Below are 14,760 nucleotides of genomic sequence, written 5' to 3' on the forward strand. Positions count from 1 at the left end.
GTTGTTTGTGTCTCAGACTCTACAAGCATTCAATATAAACAAAACCAGTAAACAACCGGTTGAAAAGCTCTCTGTGTCAAAAATAGGCGGTGGGATGGAAGTAAAGCACTGGTTGGAAATGCAACTGTCTTTGTTTGGAAAAAAAATTAATAAAATGGAAAGCATATTTATGTGTACAAACACCCTCCTGCGTCTGCTCACATCTGTCTATACAGATGTGAACAGACGCAGATCACATGCTCATGTCATAAGAGGGTGTTTGTTTCTGTTGTGTTTCAGCTTCTTTAGTAGTTGTAAGCATTCTGCATAGGTGGAATACATGGCTTCAATATCACAATATGTTGGGCACTTGCTAGCAACTGAACTGTATTTCTGCCAGTTCAATAAAGTCTTGATGATTATGGCTATCATTTTATCAGAGGGACGTATTTGAATGCCTTCTACATCATGTTAATCACATTTGGAATACCTACTATAATTCAGAATAAAGATGCACTCAGTACTACGTTGGGCAGGGTTTAAACGATTCATAGATAAATGCCTAGTAACTACTGCATGAATACAGATTATCCAAGACATTAGTATTTGTTTTCTCTATAAACTACAAACATTTACATAAACTACATTCAAATGTTGTTTTCTCTCTTTGTCTTTATAGGGCCCGTTCTTGGCCTTTGTCACTCACAGCTAATGGATGTCTTTACCCAGTATGCCTACAATGACAGTTTCAATGACAATGAAACATGGGGCTTCAACCACACGGACCAAGAGCAGAAGCATCCTTACAACTACTATGCCATGCTGCTTACTCTGCTCATCTTCGTCATCGTCTTCGGCAACGTGCTGGTGTGCATGGCTGTCTCCAGAGAGAAGGCGCTGCAGACCACCACCAACTACCTGATTGTCAGCCTGGCTGTTGCTGACCTCCTGGTGGCCACACTGGTTATGCCCTGGGTCGTCTACTTAGAGGTAGGATACACAACATTTACTCTGTTTTCCTATGTTATCTTTTTTTTTATTGAAATAAAATAAAGTGATTTGCAGACTTGCAGTAGAACATCTTTAAAAAGATTCCTGTTTTATCGTATCTCCATTATAATGAATGCTTATACCGACAACAACACATCAGCGGGTAGACTCGGAAGGCAAGTAACACAACATTATTCACTTTAAAGACAGAATACCATTTGGCATTAGAAAATAGGAAAGCATATTATACCAACAGGCATATATCGCAAACCTGCAGCCAGTGAAATACTGGTGAAAAGGTATTTTTAGCCAAGCAAGCGGTCAAAGGTTTAAGGTGACACAAGGGTGACAGCTGATATGTTCACATCAGCGTTGTAAATATCAGACCTGCAGTGGTTAAAGGCCTGTAATGTAGCAACACTGACAACATCAAAATGTCAGACTGGTGTATCCAGTCAGAGGTCAGATGTCTATGAATATTTTTTCCCTCATTCTGGGATACATCATTTTGCGTTTCCTGCTGTGGGATAATGCAGCACTGCTGTTTTGTTTGTTTTATTAAAGCGGTTCTGACATCAATGCCCGCTAAACAGTGCAATCTAAAACAAAACAGAGACTTGGTTCCGCATAAAATAATCTCCAATCAACTGAATCAATGGCAAGCAGGATGGGAGCTATCTCTCAGACAACTCTCTCTATCTCTTGATCGTTGCTCATTTCTTCAGTCTATCTTCACTCCCATGGTTATTTCTGACCATCAGGCTTTAGGTCATGGTGTCTGATGTCGAGAAAGGCAAACTAAGACGACTAGGATTCTCATCATCGGTGGTGTCTGCCGGTCTCATGTATTTGTATGTTTGTACATACATCACAGTGGTGATCTTACAGGCAGAGGATTCTGTTTGGGGGTCGTGTTGTGAATTAGCATTACAAAAAAAAGATGCCTTTTTTTCTGATCAGAGGCTATGCAACCTGCATACTGTTTTTTTTCTTTTTCAGAATTATTTACTTGCTCTCTCTGTTGAAATGGGCCGCTGGCTCCACACGGAGGGGAGCCCACATTAAAGTCATTTTAGAAACAAGATTCATTCCAATTTGAAACACATCAAAGCGCCACATTTTTACATGAAACGTTCTCAATGAAATATTAGTGTTGAGATCAGAGCAGAAATGTGAGTCCCTGATGGTGTAAGGTGATATTTTTTATTTATGTTGATTTATACTTCATATGCACAGTTATTTGAATATATATATATATATATATATATATATATATATATATATATATATATATATATTTATTTATATATATATATATATATATATTTATTTATATATATATACATATATATATATATATATATATATATATATATATATATATATATATATATATATATATATATATATACACTGTTTACATTTATTTAATCCTGCGAGTCTTCTGGAGAAGAGGGAGGATCCATGAACAATGGAGAGTGGCTGAAGGAAGATCCCGAAGGAAGAAAACTCCACTCAGCTAGACCAGTTCCGCATCATCTCCCTTTTGTGTGTTGAGGCAAAGGTTTTCTTCAGTGCAAAGAGCACCTACATCGACACATCCGTCCAGAAAGGTGGCATTCCAGGAATGGCAGGATGTGTGGAGCACACTGGTGTGGTGACACAGCTCATCCGGGAGGCCAGAGAGAACAAAGGCAACCTGTCAGTGTTGTGGCTTGACCTGGCAAATGCATTCGGTTCCATTCCACACAAGCTGGTCCAGCTCACTTTGAGAAAACATCACGTACCGAGCAGGTGTAGAGACCTCATCGCTGATTATTACAGCAATTTCTGGATGAGGGTCTCTTCAGGAGCAATAACATCCAGTTGGCACAAGGTGGAGATCGGTATCATCACAGGTTGTACTATTTCTGTGACATTGTTCTCCCTAGCCATGAACATGCTCACTAAGTCTGCTGAGCCAGAGTGCAGAGGGCCTCGCACGAATTCCAGACAACGGCAACCACCCATCAGGGCATTCATGGATGACCTCACAGTCATGACAGAATCAGTCTGTCAGGTGGAGTGGGCCCAGATGTGTTTCAAGCCCGCCAAATCCAGATCAATGGTGCTGACGAGGGAAGGTGGAGGACAAGTTCCGGTTTAACATCACAGCCACAGTCATTCCAACTATCACAGAGAATCCAGTCAAGAGCTTGGGAAATGTTTTTGACTGCTCTCTGAGTGACACAACATCTATCCAGTCAACCTGCACTGAGTTGGATGGCTGGCTGAAATCTGTGGACAAGTCAGGCCTACCTGGGAAGTTTAAAGCCTGGGTCTACAAACATGGCATTCTTCCCAGGATCCTGTGGTCCCTCCTTGTCTATGCGGTCCCTATTTCAACAGTCGAGACCTTGGAGAGGAAAGTCAGCAAACACCTCCGGAGATGGCTTGGATTACCAAGGAACCTGAGCAGCATTGCACTCTACGGGAACACCAACATACTGCGACTGCCTTTCAAATCCTTGGAGGAGGAATTCAAGGTAACTAGAGCCAGAGAAATGGTTCAGTACAGGGACTCAAGTGATCCGAAGGTGGCTAAAGCAGGGATCCAAGTGAGGACTGGCAGGAAATGGAGGGCAGAGGATGCGGTTCAAGAGGCAGATGCAAGGCTGTGTCATAGGAGCCTGGTGGGAGTGATCACACGAGGTCGAGCAGGGCTAGGATCCTAGGGGGAAGGAAGGGCAATGACTTGTTCAGGAGGAGGTGAGAGCGGCAGTGGAGGAGACGAGAACCTGCAAGGCAGTGGGAATGAAGCAACAGGGAGCTTGGACGAGGTGGGAGAATGCGGTTGAAAGGAAAGTGACCTGGGCTGAGCCTCACCGCATCAAATTCCTTATCCAGACAGTGTATGACGTGCTTACAAGCCCGTAAAACCTGCACACATGGGGCATAGCAGAGACACCAGCATGCTCACTGTGTTCCAAGCGAGGAACCCTGGAACACATCCTCAGTTGCTGTACAAGGGCACATAGGGGTGGTCGGTACAGGTGGAGGCATGACCAAGTCCTCAAGACCACAGCTGAAATCATCAGCGCAGGTCTGGCGTGGGCAAAGCAGTTCCGACCCTCCAAGGTAACCATCGCCTTTGTCAGAGCTGGGGACAAGCCAACTCCTGCCAGAAGAAAATCATCTGCAGGCACCCTGACGTCTGCAAGAGACTGGCAGTTGTTGGTGGACCTTGAACATCAGCTGAAGTTCCCCAGCCATATTGCAGTCACCACCCTGCGACCAGACATTGTCCTGGTGTCTCAATCCACCAAGCAAGCAGTGCTGCTGGAGCTGACAGTCCCGTGGGAAGATCACTTGGAAGAATCCTTTGAGAGGAAGCTCTCTGAGTACGCAGGACTGGTCAGTGACTGCCAGCAGGCTGGCTGGAGAGCAAGGTGTTTCCCTGTGGAGGTTGGATGCAGAGGATTTGCAGGCCGTTCCTTGGCCAGAGCCTTCAGCAGTTTAGGCATCGAGGGTGAGAGAAAGAGGAGAGCCATCCGCAGTACCACCGATGCGGCAGAGAGAGTCTCAAGATGGCTGTGGCTCAAAAGAGGGGAGCCATGGAGTTATGGTAGCGAGCTATCCATCTGGACACAAGCTGGGGTCTGATCAGCCCGGCTGGGTCACCTGGAGGAGGGCATATGGTGTTGAAAGACCCGAAACGTCCAGGAACATCACTGAAGATGTGTCCAGATCAGGCATCAGTAGATGTATGTACACAGTCCTTAATACAATGCAGTTATTTGTATTCATTGTGAATATATATTTATAGATATAGTGTTTAGTTTATTCCATTTGTTGTCTGTAAAGTGTGTGGCGCTGCTACTATGACAACACATTTTCCCGTGGGAATTAATAAAGTACATATCTATCTATCTATAGCTGCACAGGTGGACATTTTGAGAGTGGTGATCGCTGGAGCCGCTTTGAATTTTTCATCAAATATAAGTAACACAACAGTGACACTTATTTGCCAGTTGTGTTTCCTGTTTGCTATAGTGCTGGAGACATGCAAACAGCATCAGGATACTAAGATGCATTTTCAGCAGTTAGCTGCTTTCTAGTTTCAGTTGCTGTCCCTGCTTCCTTCAGTTTTAATGTAAAAATGCACTGTGAACACTTTCTGCATAATGAAGACAATAGCAAGCTTGTCATCATACGTTGTTGGTCTCCAAGCCCAAGCCAAGATGTCATTATGACATCGTCAAGGTAATTTTCTCAGCTCCCACCAGAGCCACAGATGACATGTATTTAATTGAATTGTTTTCACAGACTGAGTAGTACGCCTAATAAGTAAACTGTCAGTCATGTGTAACATCTGCAGAGTGCCCCTTGAACAAAAAAAGCACCACAGATCATTTGAAATGTTTGAATTTTATCCTTTAACTAATTTGTCACTAAACTGTAAGCAATCTGGTGTTTCTCATGTGTTCTGTTGGATAGTCCCTGAGCTCATGTTTATTGGACACAATGATGATGGAGCAACAGTGAAGAATTGTGGCTATTTTTGTTTTCTTATTTATTTAGTGTGATCAATGTAGACACATTTAAATTACTAATTTTGTCATAAACTATTTATGTGAGTCATATAAATCCATATCTGGATCAGAGTGTTGTGAGTATTAATTAGGGCTGGACAAAGTTGAAAAAAATTAACTGATTAACCGCATGATTTTTCTGTGATTAATCGCATTATGCGCCAAATTCAAAAAATGAAGTAAAAACTAGTGTATTACACACTTTTATTTTAAAGTAATGTTATCAAAACAATACAACAGCACTCTGGAGCAACAGCAAGTTAACATACATACATATATAGTTTATAAATATTTTGTATTTATTTTTTCTGAACAGGTCCCTGTGAGGGACAAACCACTCCTTTTGTCCATGTTCAGTCTGTTGCTTACCTTAAAGATGTATGTTAAAGACCAGCAATTGATTCACTTTATACAAAAGCAAACAGTGCTTTACATGTTTTCCAGTTCAGTTTTTCTTCCTCAGTGAGAAAAGTCCAGTCTGTGTTGTCTTGAACAAGTGCACTGAACATCTTGTGATGTGTGGAAAGTTCTCCTCTTTGAGAAAAGAGTAAAGATCCAGAAGTGATACTGATTTAAAGTGTTCTGCCATAGTGGATCAGACCGCGGGGTCAGGAGCTTTGCGCATGCGCGATTAACTTTCAATCTGGGCGCGGAGGCTGCAGGTATACTAACCGCTTTTTTTAGGTGAAGCGGCTCGCGGGAGCAGTGCTGCTCGTTAAGAACAGAAGATACAGAACAATACGTGCTTTTACGTCAGTCGGCGAGGCTGCGGAAGCGCGCACCTTCAAAGTGAAAGCAGTGTCACCGTAATTGCGTTCATGGCGTTTATCTTATTTATTTATTTTTCATGTTTGATTGACCTCACGCGGGCAGGACTGGGAGAGCCGTAAGACGCCAGGTCTGAACTACGGAGAGATTTAAAGCAATAAGCTCCTCCCAATGCAAAAACAAAAAACAAGAAAAACATGCTAACGCATGATGAAATAGTTAACGCCGTTAAAGGATTGCCAAATGAATCTTGTGTTAACGCGTTAATCTGCCCAGCCCTAGTATTAATTAATTTATGTTTACAGTATAATTGACTGCAGTTCCAACATGTTGTCCTGAATACTGTTAGGGGACAATTATGGTTTACTGTGCCAAATGATTGTGTAATAATAACAGAGAAAACATAACCTGTTTGAGTTCAGTTCATGTCGATCCTTTTCATCCTTACACACTAATAACACCAATGTGGGTGAAATACTCCTCCAATTAATATGCTGACGACTAAATACTGGCGTCTTGTAAAAATTAAACTGGATTATCCAGCATGTGTTCAAAGTAGGATGCTCAACTGGTGTTATTATTTATTGTAATGTGTTTTTTGCCTGTTGTGCACTGTGTCTATTGTTGTCTGTTTTGGGTGGAAAAGCAGTTTCCCCACTGGGGATTAAAAAAGTGTTAAAATATATACTGACTGCTTTTGGTACATCAGGCCTCCTGCTTATGTGAGCTAACATAAACAGAGACTATAACCTTGATAAATTAAAAATATTTGATAGACGTGTGAATGTTGATATTTAATCATGTTCGGGGGAGCCAGTGTGTTATATTACTCTCTACATTTGCATTGTGAGAGGGAAGGTGAGCATATAGCTGCTGTTGGAAACTAAAACTGGTTTGCGACTACTTTGTCGGCAGGTTTTTATTCATTCATTTCATGTATTTCAGGATAGGTATCTCCATTAGAGACACAAGTAAAAATCAGTTTTGAATAATAACAACAAACGCGTTGCAGTATTTCTACGGTGTTCTGTAAGAACATTCATTTGTTTTCTTCCTTGTTATACATAACAACCTTCAATCACACTGAAAACACACTTAATTTTTCTTTTTTATTTATGGAGGCCATGTTATTATTTTTTAATTTATAGTATTAACGAATGTGGCCTTTGCTAAGTTCTTGTGTTAATAATGTATCAGCATGAACTTTACTGAGAGATTAGTCACAGAGTGTGGGCATAGCATTATACTTGCCCTTTATTATTAAATGCTGAATTAGCATTAATTCCCACATTTTTCTCTTTCTGTCAACTGTGACTGATGAGAGAGCGTATTGAGGAAACTGTGCGCACTGCTTAAAGTTCAGAGCTTGTTTAAAATCAAAGTGAATTAAAATGCACATGTTTTTTTATTTTTGGATTTCTTAGTCATTCACCTTTAGACAGATAGCATTCAGAACTGTTTTTTTCCCTCAAATGATGTAGCTCCACATAAAGAAAGATATGACATATACGCATATCATTTCTAAATGTATTATGCTCATACAGTAATTTTAGAATATTCAAGGGAGTTTTATTGTGATAAAGAGAGACCTAAGAATATATATTTACATTCAAACAACTACAAAATTTGCATTCAAGTACAACACATGTAAAGCCAGACAACCAAGTGGGCTACAAAACACACTCACTGTAAACATCTACAAATACAAAAAAGTCCAGTTTAAGATCAGTTTACGGTTTATTGTAAAAAAAAAAAAAATTAAAAAAAATTGAAATGGTGTCATATACGAAACAACGATTGATGTGTATCCATTGAAGAATGTCATGTGATTATTACATCCATCCAACATTGTGATACAGTGATAAAGGATGAGTAGTATTTGATATGTAATGTTCTTTCTTAACTCCTAAACATTTCTGCTATGGTCTTATATTTATACAGTTTCCTTGTTTATTATTATGAAAGAGAGCCCATTTTAGATGAAAGAGCAGAGAGAGTTGGTTTCTTTACACCCTCAAATTGTATTTCTTTTAACCACTTTCTCAATATTGCATTTTCAATTTGCCAACATCTTATCGTTACAAATTAAATCAGAATGCTGATACATTCTAAATCCTCAGAGCTATGGACAGTGTGAAGTTATGAATAAAGTCTGAAAAGTCCCACAGTTAACATTTACTAATAATTATCCTCTTTTAGCATATGTTTTATTTGTTATTTTATTGCCTGAGACAAACATATTATTATGCACGGCATATGTTTGCACACACTGATAGGAATATATCTGTGTTGCAGCCACAAGGGGCTTTCATGGATTTCAGGTATTGTGAGACTCTTTAATTTGTTGCGCAGGGGCTGCAGCACTGATGTGGATGTAAAAAGACACGGTTAGGTTGGTGTAGCTGGTGAGAAGAGCTACTTGTGGATGGCCACATACCTGAAGATCAAGAACAAGAACAGGAAATGATGGTAGAGAAGGAGAGTAACAGAGGATTGAAGACATGAAGAGGTTGGAAAAATGCAGAAGAGGAGAGTCACAGAAAGACTCTCATCAGGCTGTCAGATGAGTCACAATCACCACGAGTGTTATGGTCACGAGCAACTGCATAAAGCTGTTTTATATATGCAGACATGTCCCAGGGACTTTGATTAATCTGTCACCGACAGGTAGGAGTTGCCCCCCGACATACTCATATCTTTTACCTTTTTCAGAGCTGTGGGAGGAAGCAGGTAGGATGTGTTGTCAGACGAGGTGGGTGGCATCGGACAGCCCGGCATCATTGATGATAGGGGTTTCATCCTCGGGTTTGACTATAAATTAAAGAGCAACCAAGTTTTGAATACAAAAAGGTTTTAAACATGTCTTAGATTGAGAGCCATCGGGGCAGCATTTCAGGTGTAAGTGAAAAGATGCACTGCCTGGCCAAAAAAAAAAGTCACCACCAAAAAAGAGGTCACACACACTAATATTTTCTTGGACCGCCTGTAGCTTTGATTACGGCAAATAAACAGATAAAATAACAAAAGATTATTTCTTCTTCAGCTGTAACATTATTTTGATATCATTAATAGACAATTTGAATTCTGTATATTCTGTGTATACTGTAAAATGCAATTCACCACTCCAGGCTTTTCATCAGACACAGAACATTAGATTTGTGTCATGCTTTTGCATTTTACACTCATTCATTCTTTCATTTCATTCAATTTTATAACCCTCACTTGTTGTTATCGGTGTGGAAATAAAATATAAAATTTACAAGGTCGCTTTACTGTCGTGATTGCTTTTTGTTGAAGATGTAACACATCGTTTCTACAAATGTGTTGTGTTTTTTTATGTTGACTGTTGCTGTAAACTGATGTTGTTGATGTTTTTCTCTTCTAGGTGGTGGGAGAGTGGCGCTTTAGCAAGATCCACTGTGACATCTTTGTTACTTTGGATGTGATGATGTGTACAGCCAGTATCCTCAATCTCTGTGCAATCAGCATTGATCGGTGAGTTTGCCACTGCATAAATTGTTTAGGGCTGCCTGTCATGCTATCTTTATAGATTTTCAAAGGGAAAGATTTAGAAGCATGACCATTAAAGCTCACATGGTTATACTTAAACTAAATGCCTGTATTTTAAACCATTCACAACAAATGTATTTTATTCATATCAACAGTGTATTAAAGTGAGCCTTCTTCCCAATTACTGACTACCAGGTGTTCCAGAGTTATAAATGTGAATATTTCTATAGAAGTGTGCATAATTTAATGAGCCAGGTGTTTAGGTAATCAAAATGCAATGGGAAGTTGTGAACTCCTGCACACTGTCAGCACGAACTTTAATAATGAAGCAGTTATCTTTCAGTTATAGACCAATGTTGTGTTTTCACACAAACAATATGGAAATAGGCTTTTAGATAGGGACTTCATGCACCTATCACAGAAGTGGGAACATCTTAGGAATACTTAAAAGCATCAAAAGAGAATGCTGTGTAAATTTCTGATAAAAAAAAGTTGCTCCATAATACAGTATATTCTTTAACAAAAAGGTTAAATGTGCATGATAGTAGATGTTGTATTTAGTTATTGTATCTTACAATACCCAAGAACATATATAATCTTATACTAAACTGCCATAAGATCAACAACATAAAGATACAAAGGCTATGGAGAGAGTTGAAAACTAAGATGTAACTTTTCACTGGGGGAAACAATTACAAACCAGCAAAGTGTAGGTCCACCAGGTATGTCTGCAAAAGCTAGGAAAACACTTCATAATAACTGCACGCTATGAAGCATTAGTTAAGTATGAGTGAAAACTTAGTTCCTCGTTTCATTATTCTAACATGAACACTCATTAGTAACTCATTAGTATGCAATTTATATACACAGTTATAAATTTTTCTTTTTTTTTCATACATTATAAAGGATGCTTCCCCATCTATAAATGAAGCATTAAAGACTTATAGATATTTAATAGGGCTGGGCAAATTAACGCTTTAACACAAAATTAATCTGGCGATCCTTTAACAGTGTTAACTATTTGATCATGTGTTAACTGCATGTTGGTTTATTTTGCATGTTTTTTGCACTGGGAGGGGCTTATCTCTTTAAATCTCTCCAGACTGCGTAGTTTAGACCTGGCAATCTTACGGCTCTCCCAGTCCGGCCCGCGTGAGGTCAATCAAACATGAAAAAAAAAAAATAAGATGCACGCTATGAATGCAAATACGACGACGCTTTTACTTTGAAGGCAATTTATGTAGTTGCGCGTGTGCTTTTGTAGCCTCACCGACAGGCAGTGTTGACGAATTGAGCGGCTTCAAGCAGCTTCGCCCCACAAAGCACTTACAGGCGGGCAGTCTAGATTGAAAGATTGTACAGATTGTACCAGCAAACTGAGAAACATGCCACTCGTGCTGCTGACGTGCATCGTCTAACATCAGCTGGCCGGCCCGGGCCACGGTGGTGACACGACATCAACGTGAGACACGCGGTTACGCTCTAGAACCCGGTGTGTCCAACCACAATGACCGGTCACAAATAACTCCTACCAGGTGATGGGACTGAGACCTTCTGACCAGGCACTGTGGGACCCACCGGGTCCTCCTCGAGCGTAAATGTGTGTCCCACGTTGATGACATGATGGGTGATGCACGTCAGTAGCATGAGTGGTGGCATGTTTTTTTCAGTTTTCTGGTAAAAATGATTGATTATGAGTATCTCGCTATCACCTGGATTGATCTACTTACAACTGAGTGGCACATGAGGGTGCAATATATGTGTAAACAGGCAAGAGGCTGTATGTCGCAAAGTGCTGTGAAAGCTTTAATCGAGACACATTTTCCAAATGTGCTATGTTAGAAATTCATAACCATAAAACCCAAATTGTATCTACACATCCCACGTCTTGAAATGCTCCATTTAGAGTAAGAACTAAAACATTCAGAAAATTCAAACACAATATGATGTTAACATAACCCGTATCAAATTGTCATATTGGGAATAATATTGGAATATGAGTGTGCATGTAAACGCAGTCTGTGCTGGGTGTAGTTACAGTGCAACAGAGCACACATCTGACCAAACCTACATCCATCAGTGATGATGCGTATAGTCAGAAGTGGAGCAGGGTGTGAGTTTGTTACAAATAACAATCCTTTGCATATACACATTTGATTTGTGTTAATATAACGATATTGATTATCACAGGGATGGATGCCAAACATTTTAGACAAAGTCCTATTCAAAAGGAGTTGTGCAGTTCACCACAGCACATTCTCATCCTGTACTGAGTAATGCATTGTCCAAAAATACATTGGCTTATTTAGCTGTGCCACTGGCATGGTGACTCACTGAATGACAGACAATTAAGTGGATCACAAATTGCTGAAGGGGGCAGAGAGCACACACTTTTAATAAAGAACTGTAGAAAGTAATAACGTAATGTTGGCAACCCAAATGTTGATTTAAAGTGTGAGAGCTATGTCCTTGTTAGCAATTATATAGAATTCCCCATGTTTTCCTTTTCATAGAATTCTTTTTTTTAAAGATTAATTTGATGGTTTTCTGCTTGGCTGCATTTTCAAAAAAAATCTTAAATCCATATTCAAAACAAATACTCACAATCATCACACACATACTCATTTTCAACTATTACTGAAGTGAATGAATTACTTTCAAATGCAAATGTCCCGTATCTACAGAAAAGCTACTCTGAACAATCTCAGGGTATTTTATGTTACGAGCAAAGAGGAATAGCAAAATGAACATTTAGATATTATTTATCTGATTTGTACATGCTCACACTGTACCTTTGAATTGGTGGAAAGATGAGTAAGACAGTACGAGGAGGAGTTACTTTCCCTGGCTTTAGTACATTTCTGACGATGATTGTTCAGATGAAAATCAAAGACAAACGTCTTTTTCTTTTATCAAGTCAACAGCTCCTGGCAACAACCATGTGTATACATCAATGTATTGTGAACATTGTTCTCTCATATGAATATTTCAACATCTTACTTTTGTAAATTTCTCAAATGCAAGCCAGAAAAGAGCTTTGTAAGTTATTCTGTTGTTAAAAGGATGACAAAATGTGTGATTGAGAGATTCTCCAATGATTTGAGCTGTATAACATGTGCATTTATGCAGGATATCCCTCATCTTATTTTACCTGAGCTTGGTAAAATAATATTTAAAATGAGAGACAAAATGTAGTTTTTATGATTGCATTAATTACATACATATTTACTACATGTGATTTGCAACACTTTAATGAATTTGAATAAAAAACTGTGCTCTACTAACACTTGATGTGGTAGCTATAATGTACATATCATTCATGCTGCTATTTATGGTAACTGTGATTCAACCAATGGCCTTTATTTACATTGGTTCAAATAATCAATAATTAATCAAACCCAGTCAAGATCATCTCTTGAATTACAATAGAATCTATGTGAAGTACCGGTATTTGTTTTAGGCCTTGCAGTAGCACTATACATTATAACATTTGGACATATTGGTGAGGTTTTTGGTATGTGTTACACAATCTTTGACAACCAACATTATACAATTCCTTTAGATGTATTTCTATTTGTATTGTGTGTTTCCATAAATATACCCAAACCAAACAGTCTCTGAAAAGCTTTAGCCAAAGTCATTCAAACCAAATTGTACAGAAATCAATGCAGGGCTATCTGTTTCCTGGTGATTCCTGGTGATTGCAGCAAGCTCACTAATAAGGTCAACCAATGCATCAAGGTTAAATGATACGGTCTACTACCTTACTCTTTCTCCTCCCCCCTACATGTAAACTGCAGCACACAGCACATAGCTGTTTATTAAGCACCTGCCAACATCAAACACGTTCTGATCAAAGATGACAGGCAAGATCTCTTGGTTTTACCACTTGTAGGTTCATGTTCTCGGTCCTCTTTTCAGCTAAATTCCCTTGATGAAGAAAGAGAACTAGGAAGAAAAAGGGGATACATTCATCAAACATTAATCAATTCAAACTGGTCAAATGTATAACAAAGATATTTTTTTCTTTTATACTTTCCCTGTAGTTTTGAGGGTTAGGGTGTTTTTTGATGTTATTTTCTTACATTCAAATGAAGTGGCTATTCTTCTTCACTCCTTACAGTTACACCGCAGTTGCAATGCCAATGTTGTACAACACCCGCTACAGTTCCAGGAGAAGGGTCACAGTAATGATCTCGGTGGTGTGGGTACTATCTTTTGCCATATCATGCCCCCTAATGTTTGGCCTAAATAACACAGGTAAGAAAAGGGTGCAATTCCTATCGTATATATGTTGTCCATGTTGTAACTAAATTGGTGGAGCAATAGCAGTGCCATAGTGTATTATTATGGGTCTATTCCCTATATAGTATTGTACAGCATGTTCCTTGGAGACACATTTTAAAGATAGCTGATGTAGTTTGTAAATGCTTGCCCGTGTTTGCATTAACATTGCACTAAGGAATGACTGTTGCAGTGCCCATTTACAGCATTGCACACTGTGCATTGCAGTATTGTGTTTATAAAAGTGAATAAAGGCTACCCATACTAGCAAATAATTACTAATGTAACAAGCGAGCAATAGCCCTTTAGATTGCTTAATAAACAAAATATGGGCTTTTACAAAGGATTACAGTTAAAGCAGATTATGGGCTTCTTAGACTTGTTGCTGACCGGCTCTTGTGGCTCGATTCCGGTTTCTTTGAAGCTCCACTCATCCCTTTGAGTGCCTTGATGTGATGTTGATTCTGCCGGAACTCAGACATTTGGATTTGTGAGCCTTTCACCCGCTTTTAAGTGAGGAGTGGCTTAACACTGTGAGCTTCCAGAAACCTGAAAGCAGAGGATCATGACCAGCAGGAACCGCTAAAACTGAAGCAATGTGTTAATATTCTTTATCAACTCATATTTAGTATGTTGTTGTAGTTTTTTTCAAGAGTTG

General features: G+C 39.3%; 1 protein-coding gene across 1 annotated transcript in view; it reads left to right on the forward strand.

The window, feature by feature from the left end:
- drd2a (dopamine receptor D2a) overlaps window positions 1-14,760 on the forward strand; it is a 45,366-nt gene that overhangs the window by 19,381 nt on the left and 11,225 nt on the right. Inside the window, exons 2-4 of the mRNA XM_068585474.1 lie at window positions 659-969; window positions 9,694-9,803; window positions 13,942-14,078. Coding sequence (XP_068441575.1) covers window positions 691-969; window positions 9,694-9,803; window positions 13,942-14,078 — 526 coding nt within the window. The 5' untranslated portion in view covers window positions 659-690. The remainder of the gene's footprint in view (window positions 1-658; window positions 970-9,693; window positions 9,804-13,941; window positions 14,079-14,760) is intronic.

Source organism: Clinocottus analis, unplaced genomic scaffold, assembly GCF_023055335.1.
Source record: "Clinocottus analis isolate CAN_PGR_092001 unplaced genomic scaffold, fCliAna1.0.p SCAF_2, whole genome shotgun sequence".
NCBI lineage: Eukaryota > Metazoa > Chordata > Actinopteri > Perciformes > Cottidae > Clinocottus > Clinocottus analis.